The 19,802-nt window shown below is 38.3% G+C and overlaps 1 protein-coding gene across 4 annotated transcripts in view; it reads left to right on the forward strand.

Moving 5' to 3' along the window:
• CLASP2 (cytoplasmic linker associated protein 2) overlaps positions 1 to 19,802 on the forward strand; it is a 179,034-nt gene that overhangs the window by 61,572 nt on the left and 97,660 nt on the right. For all 4 annotated transcript variants that reach the window (XM_081247297.1, XM_081247299.1, XM_081247298.1 and 1 more), the window contains exons 9-12: positions 8,753 to 8,832; positions 11,333 to 11,425; positions 14,526 to 14,671; positions 17,912 to 18,047. In XM_081247297.1, coding sequence (XP_081103423.1) covers positions 8,753 to 8,832; positions 11,333 to 11,425; positions 14,526 to 14,671; positions 17,912 to 18,047 — 455 coding nt within the window. The remainder of the gene's footprint in view (positions 1 to 8,752; positions 8,833 to 11,332; positions 11,426 to 14,525; positions 14,672 to 17,911; positions 18,048 to 19,802) is intronic.

Below are 19,802 nucleotides of genomic sequence, written 5' to 3' on the forward strand. Positions count from 1 at the left end.
TATCTTCTCTTTCTTCCTTTCCTTTATCCACCAAGCTTTGAAGGAATACCTCCCCCTTCTAAGTGCTACTTATCTCTTGTTCTGAGGGGAACCATATTTGATGTCTTTGTACTCCACTGCCAAGATCCTCCTCTTCCGTACAAATTCCTTGGATTTTTCTTTCCAGTGAGGACTCTGTAATTGACATTGCTGGTTTTGGATGTTTATATTTCCCCATTTACCTGTAAATTGAAGTTTTGTTTTGTTTTGTTTGCGTTACACGGGCCTCTCACTGCTGTGGCCTCTCCCGTTGCAGAGCACAGGCTCCAGACGCGCAGGCTCAGCAGCCATGGCTCACGGGCCCAGCCGCTCCGCGGCACGTGGGATCCTCCCGGACCGGGGCATGAACCCGTGTCCCCAGTGTTGGCAGGCGGACTCTCAACCACTGCGCCACCAGGGAAGCCCTGTAAATTGAAGTTTGAAGTGAGAACTTGTATTATAAGTATGTGCTGTGGACAGTTTTATTTGTTTTTCTTTTTGATCTCTGGTTTTTGGAGTATTTAGTAAAACATTTGATTTGAATTTGGATGACTACCATTTTCCCATGGGAATCAGAATGTCTACTGTAAGTTTTAAAATTGGGTAAGGAAATAACCTTTTTTTTTTTTTTTTACTAGATAATCCATTATCTCAGCATTGTTGTTGAATTTTAGGCATTATTATTGAATTACTTTCCTTGTTGATCCGAATCACTTCTTTGTCGTGTATCAAATTTTTGTACATTTGTGGGTCTGTTTCGAAGTTTGTATTTTGTTCATTTGATTAGTTGGCCTATCCCTGCACTAAAACCTAACTGTCATCATTATCTTAGGTTTGTAACTGTTCATTTCTGGTAGGGCAAGTACTTCCTCCCTTTTCTTATAAGGATTATCTCAACAGTTCTTGGCCCATTGCCCTTCCAAATTTTAGAATCAGCTTGACAACTTCCACAAGAAATCCTGTTGGAGGCTTGATTATGGCAGTACTTTGGGAAGACTGGACATCTTTATGATACTGAGTCTTCCTGTCCATGAACACAGAATATCTATCCATTTATTTTAGCGCTCTTTAATGTCTCATTAAAATTTATTCTTTTTCCACCTCAAGGTTTTTCACTTTTTTTGTTTTGTTTTTGTTTGTTTGGTTTGTTTTATTTCTAGATACCTCAGAATATTTTTATTTTATGTTAAAAAACATAGTTTTTTTTTTTTTTGGCTGCGTTGAGTCTTCACTGCTGTGTGCGGGCTTTCTCTAGTTGCGGCGAGCGGGGGCTACCCTTCGTTGCAGTGCGTGGGTTTCTCATTGCGGTGGCTTTTGTTGTTGCAGAGCATGGGCTCTAGAGCGCAGGCTCAGTAGTTGTGGCACATGGGCTTGGTTGCTCCGCAGCATGTGGGATCTTCCCGGACCAGGGCTCAAACACGTGTCCCCTGCATTGGCAGGTGGATTCTTAACCACTGTGCCACCAGGGAAGTCCCAAAAGCATGGTATTTTTTTTAATTGTAAAACTTCATTGAAAGAAATTTTAAAAGTCATAAATAAATGGACATACTACATTCCTGGATAGGAAAACAGTATTACAAAGATCATGAGTTCTCCGCAAATTCATCTATAGAGTCAACGCATTTTCTTTTTTTTTTTTAAATTGAGGTATAGTTGACATGCAACTTTATATCAATTTCAGTTGTACAATATAATGATTCAATATTTGTATATATTGCAAAATGATCACCACAATAAGTCTAGTTAACATCCATCACCATACACAGTTACAGAGCTTTTTTTCCCTTGTGATGAGAACTTTTGAGATTTACTCCCTTGGCAACTTTCACATATGCAGTACAGTGTCAACTCTAGTCACCATGCTGTACTTTACATCCCATGGCTTATTTATTTTATAACTGGAAGTCTGTACCTTTTGACTCCCTTCACCTATTTCATCCACCCCTTGCCTCTGGCAACCACCGATCTGTTCTCTGTATCTGTGTGCTTGTTTTTTTTGTTTGTTTGTTTTTTAGATTTCACATATAAGCGAGATCATACTGTATTTGTCTTTCTCTGTCTGATTTATTTCACTCAGCATGATGCCCTCAAGGTTCCTGGACATAGTATTTTCTTAATTTAAAATTTCTAACTTTGTTGCTGATGCATAGAAATGAAATCAATTATTATATTTTGATTTTATATCTAGTCACCTAGCTAAAGTTTAATTTTTAATGATTTTACTATATATTATTTTGGGTTTTCTATCTACACCAGGATTTGGCAAATTACAGCCAGCAGGCCAAATGTGTCCTTGCTATCTGATTTTAGAAATAAAGGTTTATTGGAATGTCGGGGAACTAAGGTCCTGCATGCCCTGCGGCCAAAAATAGATGGATGGATAGATAGATAGATAGACAGACAGATAGACAGTGTACAGCTCAGTGTTTTCAAAAAAAAAAAAAACTGTTTAAGTGAACCCACGTAGTTCAAACCTGTTTTGTTCAAGGATCAAAAGTATTTAAACTTTGATTGTGAGCTCATTGCTTGAACTTAATTAGTGGAAGTCCTTCAGGTCCAAATTGGGGATTCTAGAAGCTTTCCTCTGAGAAGTTTTTTTTCTGCTGGACACTGGGGAATCACCAATCAGGGACCCCTTCAGCCTCTCCTAGGTCTTGTCTCAACCAGAATTCTCAGTTACTCTTCTCCACCTCTTTACTGGGAACTCCACTTTTCAATAGGGAAAGCTGCAAAGTCACATTGTAAAAGGAGCAATTGTCAAGAATGAGAGCTACCCTTGCAGCCAGCCTACTGCAGCTTGCCCTCTGACCACGATAATTTACATGCCTCCCACACACAAAATGCATTCATGGACATTTCCCAAAAGTCTCATCCTAATTATACCATCAGGCTCAAAGTCCGTGATCCTTTGATCTGCATCAGGTCCAGATGTATATGAGGTTTCTCTCCTCTGGTGTGGCTCCTCTCCATGCAGAGGCCTCTGAACTAAAAAGACATCTACTTGGGCTTCCCTGGTGGCGCAGTGGTTGAGAATCCACCTGCCGATGCAGTGGACAGGGGTTCATGCCCCAGTCCGGGAAGATCCCACATGCCGCGGAGTGGCTGGGCCCGTGAGCCATGGCCGCTGAGCCTGTGCTCCGCAACGGGAGAGGCCACAACAGTGAGAGGCCTGCATACCGCAAAAAAAAAAAAAAAAAAAAAAAAGACATCTACTTGCACCCCATATACTCAACATACAGGACAGAAAAACCATAATAGATACTCCCATTAAAAAAAGGGGAGGGGCTTCCCTGGTGGCGCAGTGGTTAAGAATCCACCTGCCCAGTGCAGGGTACATGGGTTCGAGCCCTGGTCCGGGAAGATCCCACATGCCGTGGAGCATATAAGCCCGTGCACCACAACTACTGAGCCTGCACTCTGGAGCCCATGAGCCACAACTACTGAAGCCTGTGTGCCTAGAACCTGTGCTCTGCAACAAGAGAAGCCACCGCCATGAGAAGCCTGCACACTGCAACGAAGAGTAGCCCCCGCTCGCCGCAACTAGAGAAAGCCTGCACACGGCAACAAAGACCCAATGCAGCCAAAAATTTTTAAAAAATAAATAAGTTTCTTTAAAAAGGTTGGGGGAACAGGAACTTCATAGTAGTCACTGATTTATAGCAATTTTGAAATCCAACAGGAACTTGCTTTCAGGTTCCCTTATTACAGGGGTCATGAATGTTCCATCATGAAGGTTTCATTCTCTCTTTGGGTGTGCTTCTCTAAATCAGTGTTTTCTTCTGTTCTTGGTTTCGCCCTGGACTCTGGGCTCTGCCCGCGAAATCTTTTCTTCTTTTGTATCAAAATGTCCTGTGTTTTCAGCTGAGTGTCTTTTACAACCTACTTCTCTTAGAAAGTTGGGGATCCAGAAAGCTCTTCTGTCTTTTCATAGCACTCTTCAAAAGCACTAATAGTGCTTTCATTAGTGTAACTCTCTTTAAAAATTATAGATTTTGTATGAATTTCATCAAGCTTCCTGCCATATTTCCCTCCATGTTGTTTTTCCAGCATTTATTTTTCTCTTCAGTGCTAGTCGCTTCATTGTAGCATGAGAAGAACCTGCCTCTTTCCATATCTAAGACTTTGCTCTCCTTGCTCCTGTATCTTACTTTACCCTTTGTTTCATTCACCATTGTATCCAGCACTTCACCTTATTAGTAGTTAAGGACTAAGTAGAATGGAGTTTTCTCTTTATACTTGAACCTTTTAAAGTAGTATTTGAGGATTTCTGAGAATGCCTCGTCTAGGCAGTCTGGCACACTAGAAACCATGGTATCTCCTGAATGACAGTACCCTCTAATCCCCCTTCCCCTCCCTCTGCTTCCCAACCAAGTGATTACCAGCTTAGAGTGGATTCTAGAGCAGGGATCAGCAAACTGTAGTGCACAGGCCAAATCCAGCCAACTGTCTGTTTTTGTTTCACCCATGAGCTAGGAATATTTTTTACATCTTTAAATGATTAAAAATAGTCAAAAGAAGGATAATATTGTGTGACATGTGAAAACTATATGAAATTCAAATTTCAGTGTCCACAAATAGAGCTTTATTGGAATACAACCTTGTTCATTGTATATTGTCTGTGACTGCTTTCAGGCTACAATGGCAGAGTTGAGAAATGGCAACAGGAACCATATGGCCCATAAAGTCTAAAATATTTACTCTCTTGTCCTTTACAGAAAAAAATTACTGACCTCTGTTTTAGAGTGGTTAGACAGCTGGGCAAAGCTCTTCTGTTCTGTTTCAGCCCATTAATATTTTCTGGTACAATTGTTAACACAGTTATATTTGAAAGGGCTTTAGTAGAATTGGAAGCCAGCTTCGCTTGTCCCTTCAGCCCAACCTCTACTTGTGCTCCTGCTCTCAAACATAATTTATCTAAGTACATCTCTTGGTGTGCACACTCATTCTCCTTTTCTTGCAGTAATATTTGACATTAAAGCCCATTACTCTTTTTGACTGTCTTCCTATGTAATTCATTCTCCTTGCTGGTGCTAAAGGGATTTTATAGTATTTTTGGGTGAACTTTTTAAAGCTGTATCAGAAAATGGAGTGATGATTGTGAGATAAAACAGTTCATTCAACAGTTTATTCTTGGCCCATTACTCTTTTTGACTGTCTTCTTATGTAATTCATTCTCCTTGCTGGCGCTAAAGGGATTTTATAGTATTTTTGGGTGAACTTTTTAAAGCTGTGTCAGAAAATGGAGTGATGATTGTGAGATAAAACAGTTCATTCAACAGTTTATTCCCTGTGCAGGGATCCTTTTCCTACTTTGTAGGCCAGACAGTCAAAACCAAGGTGAGGGGGAACATTAGGCAAACATGGATTGTAAAAAGGTTTACTTGTAATACATGCAAGGTATAAGCAAGGTTAGAATGGGGAGCTCAGAATGTCCTCTGTCTTTACACTATTCGTGTATCCCAAACACATTAGCAGCCCCTCTGCTTAAACAAAGTGATTCTCCAAGGTAAGAGTGAGGTAGATTAGGTTTAACTATTCAGACCATGCAAGTTCTTACCAAATTTGGTAATGCCCATGTCCAGGTTTAGAGACCTAACTGTCATATCTGAGATAGTCACAAGGCTGCATTTATTTGTCTCTGCATCTTCTGTGGGACTTTTAAAAGCCATTATATTCTACTCCCCCACCACTCCCTACTAGCTTATTTGGCCCTAGTCATAAGAAATTACTGCATAATAAAGAAATTATGATTAGAGTAAATTGTGACTTTCAAAGTTAGACTTTCCTGTGTATGTCCTTAGTCATTGGCATATTTTTCTGGCCTTATCTGGGATCTGTTCAGATGCTCTGCATCCCCTTGAAGGATTTTGACATTGTGTTATGGCTGGCGGGTTAATGTATTGACGTTAGCATTCTGTTGTATGTATGATACCTTAGTAAACTGCATATACACTGTAGTAATCCTTCATACTGATTTCCCCTTCACTTCTCCATTCCTCTGTAAAAACTTTCTGTCTTCCACACTTCAGTACACTAAGGTTAACTGGCTCTGCTCTGGTACATCTGCACAGGTCTCCTCTACCACTTGAGATGTATACTTTCTAGGCGTCTGTTGTTTGTTCTCAAACTTGCCTAATGGTTGCTCTTATTATCGTAACAAAGTAATTTACAAGAAATGGTGATATAAAGGAACAAAATATATTAATTAATGTGGAAAGAACTTTTTTTTTTTTTTTTTTCCTGCGGTACGCAGGCCTCTCACTGTTGTGGCCTCTCCCGTTGTGGAGCACAGGCTCCGGACACGCAGGCCCAGCGGCCATGGCTCATGGGCCCAGCCACTCCGCGGCATGTGGGATTTTCCCAGACCGGGGCACGAACTCGTGTCCCCTGTATCGGTAGGCGGACTCTCAACCACTGTGCCACCAGGGAAGCCCCAGGAACTTTGTTTTTATGAAAACTGTGTTGAATGTTTAGGAACTGCTTGGTAAGGACCAGTCCCTAACGAAATTTCTGTTCAGTGCTTTAGACAAAGACAACTGTGAAAGTTTGGGAAGAAATTGTAAAAATCTAGGCATATGCACTCCTATCAGAGGACCCATTGTCGAAAGCAATAAACCCTGCCATATTAAGAGATTGTAAATGAATGTAGTATCTTATAATATGTTAAGATAATATGGTTAGCTATCTTTTTGTTTCTTTGCTTTAGCTGATTATTTTCAGGTAATCAGTTAGTTACTAGTACTGATTATGGGCATGGGGTTAGGAGTTTTATTGTTTTATTGGATTTTTTAATATCTAGGGAGTAACTATAATTTATTTACTCTTGTAATTGAATTTCCTATAGCAAGCATGCATCCATTCCTCTTTTAGTTTATGAAATTGTCATTGCTTTTAATTTGCAGTTTTATATTGCCTTAAACTTTATGCTGTTCTGTGGTCCATCTCTTATTGCTGTTAAAACTCATATACAAAGACCTTCTGAGGTTTTTGTTTGTTTTTAAGATAAGGAGCTTTTTATACACCTTTGGAAATCCTGAGTATTTTTTAGGATGATTTTTTTAAGTCCAGTTTTGCAGCATTAATATTTCCTTTGGTAGATGATAAACTTAATTGAAGAGATATTTTCTGTTTAATTTTTTAACCAGAGAGATTTTTTAAGTGAATTGTCCATTGGAATGTACATCTTAGGTATTTGAAAACCATTTCATGTGTTGGATTTTTACCATGAAGAAAATAAATAATAAGTAGAGTTATCAGCCAGATTTCAGTCAGAAGACAGAATCCACAAGTTATTTTTGCAGAGAGAATTTAATATAATTTGTTAAATGGGTACTGATGAATTAAGAATGCAAGAAGAGAACACTAAAGTATCATGGAAGAGGCCGAGGAGGCGAGAAGATAACTGACCCTTCTGCCAGCTTCACAGTCCATCAGTGCAGAGCCTTCCCGGCTTTATTCTCCTTCCCCCGCAAACAGGTGTCTCCTCCCCAGCTACCTATACCACAGTACTCTCAGCGGCTGTGTTAAGATTCCTTAGTTGAGCTTTGTGACGACAGTTCTCCGTGAAGCCAAGTTCCCTCTGTTGACTCTGGTTTCTCCACTGTCATTAAGAGCAAAGACACTATTTTAGTGTCTTCTGCACAACAATTACATATAGCAGCTGAGTACCCGGGAAATAATATTTATAATTCATACTACTTCTGTTAAACAACTCCCCTCCCCATTTAAATACTGGTTAATTTGAAATAAAATAAAATAAAGTATCATGGATGTAGCAATCACAGTAAATAGCTCCTACCCCTAAAGCTGGACGAACAAAATGAGGTTAAAATTATTGAAACATAGAGGCTTAGAGGAGAGGCCCTGCAGAGCTGTGACTTGACCTCTGAGGAGCAGGTACTAGCTGTCTGGTGTCTCTGTCAGGCATAGTGAGCTGGTTTCAGTGAATGTTAGAAAAACTGCAGTCTGGAACTGCTACTGAAATGAGCAACCTGCCAGAGTTGCTAGGGTTTTACTGACAAGAAGAGGAAGTAGTCAGGAAGGAGCAGGTCCCTTCTTCCTTCAGCTTTCATTCTTTCCAGCATCCCTATTGACACAGTTTAACAGGAAACCATTAGAATCAGCAGAAAAATGGTTTGTTCAGTCCTAGGCCCAACATCACAATATAAAAGAGTGTATTTGGAGCTGAAAGACAATAGCTAATTATTGGCTCTTAAACACCTACTGCCTACTAAGTTTACTTTTTTATTGTGTATGTGCAATAAAAGATTTGTTTGTATATTTAAAGTTAATTTCAAGACCCTCATTTCTTTCACATTTGCTTTCCTGACCACTGCAGCACATGTGGATCCTCTGCCTCACTTATTTGGCAGCGTTATTGACATTTAGGGTCATATAAACTGACTGCTCAGCTTTTTAAATGTTTATCCTTTCGCCTGTATTTCTTGTGTCCTTGCTCTTTCATTGAATGAGGGATGAGAGGGCTCTGTTCTTATAGTTTGGATTCTACTACCAGCCTCATCTAGTACCTTACAGAGAGTTAATCAACTACTGCTAAGTATCTTCTCTTTTCTGAAAAGTTGGAGATTTTTTTAATACCTTCTTATAAAATGGAATGTCTCAAAATTATGCCTTTTTCATATCAAAAGAGTTAATATAATATTTTTCATGGTGTTCTTAGTGCTAAAATGCTTAAAAGTAAACTTTAAAAAATAAATTTATTTTTAATTATCAGGTGCTTCTAAGGAAGGAGGTGCCGGAGCAGTTGATGAAGATGATTTTATAAAGGCTTTTACAGATGTCCCTTCTATACAGGTAAGGATGCCAGTAAAGTGGCATTCCCCATGAATATTGCCTATGTACCTGTTTGTAATATTATTTATTTTTGTCCCTGTTTTCCAAATTCTTTTCTTCCTGAATTGACTTACCAAACTTTTATTTGTTGGTACAATTAGACTTCCAAGTGATTTTTTCAGTGAGGCTGAAATAAAATTGAATCCATTCATATCATTGAATCATATTACATTGCAGTGTCCCAACTACATCCACTTTTTTTTCTTAAAGGTGCCTGTGATACAATGTTCTTCCATTTTTTTCCTCCTACCTTTCTGTCCACTTCATCTCTTTATCCTTTAAAGCCACATCCTTCTTTACTTGACTGTTGAATACTGTGATTTCCTAAGGGTTGGTTCTAGGCCTCTCTTCTCGCTCTCCATTTCCTTCCTTCCTTCGAATCCGTGGCTTCCTTCCTTTACATAGGTAATGCACAGGTTTTTATCGCTCAGCCAGAACTCTCTTTAGTGCAAAACTAATTTTTCCACTGATTGTTTATTTGACATCTCCTTTTAGATGTCTCAGAGGCATCTCAAATTCAAGGTGCACACAGCTGGACTCATGATCTTCCCCTTTCAAACCTACTCTTCCAGTGTTTTATATGTGGAAACCTAATCAGTTACACAAGTTAGAAACCTAGGAATTATTTTATTGCAGCCAATTCCTAACTTAGTGATATTCAAACTTCTTCTCTCTGTATGCCCTCTAAAAGAATGTTTAAAAAATTATGTACCCCCTCACTGAAGTAAATTATTGAGTCGACCCTTTTTTCCCTTGTTAGGGGAGGGGGAGCCTGGCATTGTATTCCAGAGCAAAGCATCAAAATAAGATTAGGAGTGGGAGAGGAACCTGCCTTTCTTTTTAAATATGGCAGAAGAACTTTTGTGAAGGGAAAGTGGGAGGCAGGAAAGGCTCAGAAGCCTTCAGTAATCACTCTGTAACAAATGTTTATCTGGTTCCCCTCCTGCCTCTTCAGCCTTGTCTCATGCCTTGCTCCACTTTGTACTCTTGTTTTTGGCAAGTTTTTGTTTTAAGTAAAAGGGGAATTTAACGGCTGTTGAAAGTGGAAAATATAAATAGGACCTATTTGTTGGCAGTATCTGTTTGTACTACTTAGATGGCACCTAGGACCCCATTCTTTCTTATGTCTCATTTCTGGATTCTTCTGCATCGTCTTCCCTCATGGTCAGCAACATGGCTGCAGCTGTCCAAGCATCACTCCCTTAGTACCCTCTGCCTCTTCCCCAGTTGACCATGTAAAACTTTGAAATTCACTCTAACTGAACTAATTTAGGTCGTTAGCCCACCTCTGAACCTTGACTGTGATGTAGAGAAATACTGTGCACTGACTGACTTAGGCCTTGGGTCACTGTCTCTTCCCCTGATCCCCTTTGCACTCTTTACTACTGTACTTGGCCTTCTTTCAGTTTCTTTCTGTCACAGAGCCTTTGCACATTCTGTTCACTGCAGGGAAGGCTGATCTTTCTCTATTTTGTCTAATGATGTCTGCCTCATGCTTTAGCTCTCAATTCAAGCTTGACTTTCCTAACTAGTTCAAACCCCTTATTGTATGTATACTTTCATGGCAGTATGTACTTCTCCTTGGTGATACTTTCTATTTTCAATTTCATATTTTATATCATTTGATTAATTTTTTTCTTTCCCTGACTAGATTATAAGTTCCGTAAGGCAAAGACCATGCCTATTTTTGCTCACCATAGTGTCCTTAGTGCCTAGAATGTTACATCCCTGTTATGTGAATATTTGTTAAGTGAATGAAAGGATAATGGAGTTTGGCAGACAGCTCCAGAGGGAATAAAACATGTAGCTCTCCTGGCTACAGTTTAGCGAGACGGTCGGAGGAGGGACTAACCTAAAACATGTCCTTTTGCAATATTGTGTAATAAGTATACGAATGCAATAGATATGTTATATACCTGAAGTCATTCTGAGAACTCAGTCCTGTTTTTACTAATCTGTAGGATATTTGCATTTTGTTTTTAAATGACAAAGTACTTTAAAAGTATATTTGAAGTTACTCATAAGTGGGGAAATACCCTTACCTGGGTAACAGGTAAGGAAGACAAAACATTTTATTTTATTATTATCTATAATGTATTTTCATTCTCCATTTAAAAATGGTGCTATGGGCCTCCCTGGTGGCGCAGTGGTTGAGAGTCCGCCTGCCGATGCAGGGGATACGGGTTCGTGCCCCGGTCTGGGAGGATCCCATATGCCGCGGAGCGGCTGGGCCCGTGAGCCATGGCCTCTGGGCCTGCGCGTCCGGAACCTGTGCTCCGCAACGGGAGAGGCCACAACAGTGAGAGGCCCGCATACCACAAAAAGAAAAAAAAAAAAAAAAAAAAAAAATGGTGCTAGAATGGGAAATGATACTATTACTGGAAAGATTATTTGAACATGAGGGCATAATTTTGCTGTGGCAAGAAATATTAATGTTATAATTTTGCATCTTTTCTTTAAGATCTATTCTAGTCGAGAACTTGAAGAAACATTAAATAAAATCAGGGAAATTTTGTCAGATGACAAACACGACTGGGATCAGCGTGCCAATGCAGTAAGTTTTTTATTTTTTATTTTCTTATCCCTCTCCTTTTTTTTTTTCAGTGTTCTTTATCAAAAACTTGGAAATTCAATAGTAGTACTATCTGGTATTTGCTTATGAAATAGAGAGTCTGATAGGTAACATTTCTTTCTGGAAGACACATTGAGATAATAGGCCTTTTCTTAGTTAGGGTCCATTGTTTTCTGTTTTGCTAATCAGGTGGAGCCTGTCTCACGCATTTGTTAGTGTTTCCACATGTGCTACTTTTTGAACTTCATTGATGCCTTGGGACCATGACTCTCCTTAGGGTTACATAGTTGTGGAGTAAAGGGAACCCTCCTGCACTGTTGGTGGGAATGTAAATTCATAGGGATGGCATTAAATCTGTAGATTGCTTTGGGCAGTATGGCCATTTAACAGTATTAATTCTTCCAATCCAAGAGCATGGGATGATTTCTTTGAATCATCTTTAGCTTCCTTTATCAACGTGTTATGGTTCTCAGCATATAAGTCTTCCACCTCCTTGTTCAGGTTTATTCCTAGGTGTTTTTTTTTTTTTTATGTGATTTATAAAGGGAATTTTTTTTTTTTTTTACTTTTTCTTTCTGATAGTTTATTGTTAATGTAAAGAAATGCAACAGGGTTTCCCTGGTGGCGCAGTGGTTGAGAGTCCGCCTGCCGATGCAGGGGACACGGGTTCGTGCCCCGGTCCGGGAGGATCCCACGTGCCACGGAGTGGCTGGGCCCGTGAGCCATGGATGCTGAGCCTGCGCGTGCGGAGCCTGTGCTCCACAACGGGAGAGGCCACAACAGTGAGAGGCCCGCGTACCGCAAACCCCCCCCCAAAAACAAACAAACAAACAAACAAAAAGAAATGCAGGTATCCTGGTACCTTGCTGAATTCCTTTATCAGTTCTAATAATTTTTGTGTGGGGTCTTTAGGGTTTTCTATATAAATTATCATGTCATCTGCATATAGTGACAATTTTCCTCTTCCCTTCCAGTTTGGATACCTCTAATTTCTTTTTTTGTCTGATTTCTGTGTCTAAGTTGAATAGCAGTGGCAGAGAGGCCAGCCTTGTCCTGTTCCAGATTTTAGTGGGAAGGCTTTCAGCTTTTCACCATTGAGTATTGGGTTTGAGTTTGGCATAAACCATTGGCTGTGGGTTTGGCAAAAATAGCTTTTATTATGTTGAGATATGTTCCTTCTATATCCACTTTGATAAGAGTTTTTATCATGAATGGATGTTGAATTTTATTAAATGTTTTTTCTTCATCTGTTGAGATGATCATGTGGTTTTTGACCACACTGATTTGTGTATGTTGAACCATCCTGTGACCCTGGGATGAATCCAACCTGACCATGGTGTATGATCCTTTTTATGTGTTGTTGGATTCAGTTTGCTAATATTTTATTGAGGATTTTTGCATCTATATTCATGAAAGATATTGGCCTATAATTTTCTTTTTTGGTAGCGTCTTTGTCTGATTTTGGTATCAGGGTGATGGTGGCTTCATAGAATGATTTTGGGAGTATTCCCTCCTCTTCAGTCTTTTGAAAGAGTTTGAGAAGGATTGGTATAAGTTCTTTTTTGTACGTTTGGTAGAATTCCCCAGTGAAACCATCCAGTCCTGGACTTTGTTTGCAGGGAGTTTTTTTTATTGCAGATTCTATTTCACTCCTAGCAATTGGACTGTTCAGATTATCTATTTATTCTTGATTCAGTTTTGGTGGGCTGTATGTTTCTAGAAACTTGGATGGACTTGTTTTTATATTTTGTGCTGTTTTAACAATATTGCAGTAAACATCCTTGCACATATTCATAACAATGGTGTTTTTATTTTTGTAGGTTAAATTTTTAAAAGTGGATTGGTGGGTAAATAGTAGATGCAATTTTATTTTAGTAGACATTTCCAAAATATTTTGAACAAAGGTATTAGGCATCCATGATCTTAACAGTAAGAGCTATTACTGGGTGCTATCGAGTCTTTTTAACCTTTGCCAATCTAATGAAGGCAAATGATGTGTCTTTGTTGTAATTTGCATTTGCTTATCACTAGTAAGGTTGAACACATTTTCTTATATTTATTTTGCCCAATTTAATATTTGGTTATTTGTCTTTTTCTTATTTTACCGTCATTCCTTGTGTATTGTACTTATATATTGCAGATAATTTTTTCCTACCATATTGTAATTTTTTTTAGTTGTTTCGATGCCTTCTGATTTCTCTTCTGCTTGTGATAGTTTGCCTACCTTATATACCCTAAGATTGTATAACTATTCTTTCAGATGTTTTTCTAATATCCACAGTATTTTATTTTTATGTTTTCCATCCTTAATTCATCTTTAACTTTAAAGATACCTTTAAAAATTTAGAAAACCACAGAATTTAATATGAAATTATACATAATAATGGGTATGATAGGTAAACTTTTAGCTTGTATGTGTGAGCACAGATGTGCACCTGAGTGTATCTCAATTGACTGATTAATTTTATTAGGTATGTATGATGTTTATATGGAAAACATTTGGCAATCCTATTCTTAAAGGTTTAGAAATAGGGAGAAAGAGCTATTTGTGTCACAAAGTAAGTGTGATAATGTTAAAATATTGGAGATGATGATGACTTAATGGTTGATCCTTTTGATTTTTTACTTTTGCTTATGGGTGAATATAGTTTCCAAATTTGGTTGTTTTAAAAATAGGCTTCTTAGTAGATAGTGGTGATGGTTGCACAACATTTTGAATGTACTTATTGCCACTAAGTTGTATACTTTAAAATGGTTAAAATGGTAAATTTTATTTTAATGTGTATTTTGTGACAATTTTGAAAAGACTCCCTTAAAACTTTAAAATTTACTTACCTACTCATACGTTACATGTCTATTATGCATATAATTAAATCTATAATGTTCTTTTCCAGAAAGCTTTTTTGTTTGTTTGCATGTTTATTTATAAGATACATTTAATGCTGTTAAAATGTCTGACTATATAATGAAATATAATGAAAAAATTTTTAATTTTGTTCCAGTAGTGAAGTTTAGGTAGTTTTTTTTTTTTTTTTGCACTGCCACTTTTTAATGTCAGTAATGAAAATTCTCTTTATTTCAGCTTAAGAAAATTCGATCATTGCTTGTTGCTGGAGCTGCACAATATGATTGCTTTTTCCAACATTTACGCTTGTTGGATGGAGCACTTAAACTTTCAGCTAAGGATCTTAGATCCCAGGTGGTTAGAGAAGCTTGCATTACTGTGGCGTAAGTATATTCTTTTTTGTGATAAGTATTTTTTATGAATGAATTTTGTACTCATTGATTCAGTGATTATTCAGTAAAGCACTAGCAGGATAACCCCCAAAAAGCATATATATGTTCCAAAAATCATATATATAAGGATTAAATTTGTGTGATTAAAATAAAATCTTTCTTAATAGCACTTTATACCAACCTTAAAATATGTTTATATGTCTAAAGTCTACTGGTGGGTTTTTGGTCACTAACTCTGTGAGTATAAGAAGAAAGTGAATGGGTCTGAGAACTGGCTATATGTAACTTTCTCTTTGCTAATTTGGATATTAAGCTTTTTATTTCTGATATTTTAGCAGTTGTCTTGGAATTATAACGTGCATCATTAACTTATCAAAGTCTAAACCTATTCTGTATGTTTATATTTTTCTAAAATTTAAGGATGGTAGAACACTTAAACTCCTTTTACCACTTCTCCCAACCAGAATACTTTGTTGTATATGTTGTTGTATTCCTTTGAAGAGAGGGAACACAAAGATGCCAACTATTAATATTCATAATCTGGATTGTACTAGATGTCCTAGAGCAGAATAAACAAACAAATAAAAAACCTCTCAGGAAATAAAAACTATGAGGATTGCAAGAAAAGGAACAAAACTGCCCTTATTAACAAATGATATAACTATCCATGCAGAAACTGATAAGAATTGATAGATAACTTATCATAATTAAGGGAATATATAGCAAGATTGCTAGATACAAGTCAATATACCGAAATAATTGAATATCTCTTGATAGCAAAACAAAACAAAAATCCACAAATTGTAACCTTCAAAAATAGTCCGTGATGAGAATTCTGCTTCTTGCCATGATGCAACAACTGGTACAAGATTAGCCCTCTTGCAGAAAACTGGAGAAAATATGTTAAGACAACTGTGTACAGATGATGGACAGCAGGCAGAGCAGGAGTGTAATTCTTGAAACAAACAAGTCAGTTGAACAGTATGATCAGCACAGTTTTGACCTGGATGCATTTTCTGGACCGTGGAGAGGGAGGGAGAATGCAGGCAGAGCAAGGCAGTCTTACTGAGTTGAAGAAGAAACAGATTGGAGGTTCCGAAAGCTGAAGTGGCTAAAATTTGCAGTGCAGAACACTGGAGAGGAGAGATATACAGAAAAAGAGCTATAGAAATCTGCATAGGGGATCCCATGAGTCTAGTTGAATACTAATCTGTGCATGCGAAAGGTACAACTCCCTGAGGACTGGAAAGAACTACTGGAAGCTATAAGATAAACAACAATTCCCAGAGTTCACCTGGGCCGGGAGAGGTTCAAGTTCTGACGAGCCAGACTGGAGAAACGTTGAACACCCAGGGCATTCAGTAGAGACCCCAGAAAGGCTGTTGTATAGGAATAGGACTGTTCAGGCTACTCTGGAGGCTGAGTACTCTGCAGTATTCTCAGGCCACCCCTCCCAGTAAGCTTATAAAGATCAAGCTGATTCCAAAGTATATCACTGGCCTACCAGAACAAAACTCTTACACTCTTTAAAGGAAGACAGCAACATCTGGACACAGGTGGCACCTCACTGCTTCTGATTTGAGTTTCACATTGGAAAACTGAAGGTATAACTGAACACTAGTAAGTAAGTCTGAGTCTGAGTACCTCTTTGAACCAGGAACGTGAAATTCTGGAACTAACTGTACCCCAACCATGTATTTTAAATAAGGTATAAGTATATAGAAATTAAATAATTCCACAAACGTTGTCAGAACTGTAATTACAGCATTCTTCCTAAGTGTTTTACCCAAAATCATATTGAATTAATTAGCCTGGCTTAGTTGTTTAACTACAAATTTGGAAAGAGAAGACAGATGTCCTTAGAGTCACCCAACTAATCAATGTATGGTAGAGTTCTGTTTTCAATCAAGAATTCTGAAATCCTACACCAAAGATGTCAGGGAGTATTTGTGACCGAAATATTAATATTTCTCATTAATAGAAATAGAGGAGTACCGGGACTTCCCTGGTGGCACAGTGGTTAAAAATCCGCCTGCGAGGGCCTCCCTGGTGGCGCAGTGGTTGAGAGTCCGCCTGCCGATGCAGGGGATACGGGTTCGTGCCCCGGTCTGGGAGGATCCCATATGCCGCGGAGCGGCTGGGCCCGTGAGCCGTGGCCGCTGGGCCTGCGCGTCCGGAGCCTGTGCTCCGCAACGGGAGAGGCCACAACAGTGAGAGGCCCGCATACCACAAAAAAAAAAGAAAAAGAAAAAAAAAAAAAAAAAAATCCGCCTGCGAATGCAGAGGACATGGGTTTGATCACTGGTCCGGGTAGATCCCACATGCCACAGAGCAACTAAGCCCATGCACCACAACTACTGAGCCTGTGCTCTAGAGCCCGTGAGCCACAACTACTGAGCCTGCACACCACAACTGCTGAAGCCCATGCGCCTAGAGCCCATGCTCCACAACAAAAGAAGCCACCACTATGAGAAGCCCACACATGCAATGAAGAGTAGCCCCCGCTCACCACAACTAGAGAAAGCCCGCATGCAGCAATGAAGACCCAACACAGCCAAAAATAAATTTATTTATTTATTTATTTATTTGCGGTACGCGGGCCTCTCACTGTTGTGGCCTCTCCCCGTTGCGGAGCACAGGCTCCGGACGCGCAGGCTCAACGGCCATGGCTCACGGGCCCAGCCGCTCCGCGGCATGTGGGATCTTCCCAGACCGGGGCACGAACCCGTGTCCCCTGCATCGGCAGGCGGACTCTCAACCACTGCGCCACCAGGGAAGCCCAATAAAATTTTTTTTTAAAGAAAGAAATAGAGGAGTACTGATTTGGGAAAGATTTTACTTATTTGTAAAATAAGTTGAATTTAAGATTGATATTGGGGCATCGGAACGGAAATATCCAATGGTTAAAGACTAAAGTTCAGGACAATCAGAGCTGAGTGTTTTACCTGTCATGTTAATGGTTAAATTCTGAGATCAGATGACTTCTCCATTGCAAAGAGATGGTTAAAATGCCAAATTTCAACTTTGCACTAGGCAGTAAAAGGACGGGGAAAAGAAGGAAATAGGTAATATCTGCACTTGCCTTTCTCTCTTTTGTTTTTCTGCCATTGGAACTGGTTAAAATAAAAATTTTGTTAATTCAGTAAAAGAATATTTTAAAATTGTATGGTCCTACCTATATTTAATGTTAAACTATTTTTTTTAAAAACATTTTTCTGTCTTCCTTTATAGCCATCTTTCAACAGTTTTGGGAAACAAGTTTGATCATGGCGCTGAAGCCATTGTACCTACACTTTTTAATCTCGTCCCCAATAGTGCAAAAGTCATGGCAACTTCTGGATGTGCAGCAATCAGATTCATAATTCGGGTAGGTTCTTTTCTTTTCCTTTCTTTTCTTTTCTTCTCTTTTCTTTTTTCTTTCTCTTTGTGTGTTTGTCCACCTCTCTGTCTGTATGTCTCTCTCTCAGTGTACTTAAATAAATCATTGGTATTTTTTTAAACCCCAAATGAAAATTACTTTTGAATTATTTTTCTGATAATAAAAGTAATACACAGTTATTATTGAACATTTAAATAGTACAGAGGATTACAAAGTAAACATGCTTGCATACAGAATATAATAGACATAATATGCATGTATGTGTGTGAGTGTGTGTGTGTGTATAACCACGTTATAGGTGGTAGCAGGCAAATGTAAAACAGTAAAAAAGTTACAGGCAGTGGTAAAAGATGACAGACAAATTCTTAATATTTCTCATCATCCACATCTTGAAGGTGCCCAAAAGAACAGAGTTAAAAAAAATAAATCTTCCACACTTGAATTCTGCTCTTCTGCAACTAACCACTCTAGCCACTCAGTATGTACTTTTCCAAACTTCTGTTCTTGCTTATACAAACTGTATTTACTACAAAATGTAAATGTAGCATTTATATTTTACATATATGTAAAAATAATGTTTTTTTTACACTTGCTTTTTAAACTTCACGTACTTGGGCAGCTTCCCTTCTCCCTGAGGTTTATGAAGTTCTTTCTCTCCACCCTTTACCAACATTGTGCATTATTAGTGTCTTGAAGATTTTAAAAATTTAATAATTGAAATATTATTTCATATTCTACTTTGCATTTCTTGGATTATTAGAGACATTAGGGTTTTTTTTCCCTTTAATAGTTTTTCTTTGGATTGCCAGTTTATACTTTGTGCATTTTTTTCCTCACTTATTTCTAAGGCCTTTTTTATATGTTATAAGAACAGTCAGCCCTCCTTATCCATGGGTTCTGCATCTGTGGATTCAACCAACCTCAGATTAAAAATATTTGGGGGGAAAAAAATCCCAGAGAGTTCCAAAAAGCAAAACTTGAATTTGCCTCCTGCTGGCATTTATTTATAGAACATTTACAGTAATTACAACTATTTACTTATCATTTACATTGTATTAACTATAATAAGTAATCTAGAGTTGACTTAAAGTATACAGGAGGATATGTGTAAGTTTCATACAAATACTGCACCATTTTTATATAAGATGGGACTTGAGCATCCACAGATTTTGGGATCCTCCCAGGGTCTTGGAACCACCCCTGTGGACACAGAAGGATGACTGTTAGTTAATTCTATGTTGCAAATATTTTCTACCAGTTTGTCAGTTCTTCAAATATTGTTTAAGTTATCGTTTGTTATATATAGAAATTTGAAATTTTTTGGCTTTGAGACAATGCTCCTTTTGTGGGTTTTGTTATAGTTAAAACAACCTTCCTCATTTCTCAATTATAAAATATTCAATTGTTTACAACTTTCATGATTTTGTGTCTTAGGTTTAGATCTAACTCAGTTTTATTTCTGTGTGAAATACAGGTATCTAACTTCATTTTCCCCCAAATACAAAGCCATTTGACCCAGTGGCATGTAGTGAATTACAGTTCAGTCTTTTCTTAAAATATCACTGTTTTCATGTAGTAAATTTCCATAAATATATGGGTCTGTTTTTTAAATGCCTTTTCAGTTTCTGTGATCAGTTTGTCCTCTCCTGTTAAGTAATGGTTTTTTCTAATACTGCTGTACCAGAAGGTTTTTTTCAGCAATTAAATCCAGTGCCTATGAAGAAATCTATGAATCTATCTACA

This window comes from Mesoplodon bidens (genome assembly GCF_964165515.1).
Source record: "Mesoplodon bidens genome assembly, chromosome: 10".
Classification (NCBI taxonomy): Eukaryota; Metazoa; Chordata; class Mammalia; order Artiodactyla; family Ziphiidae; genus Mesoplodon; species Mesoplodon bidens.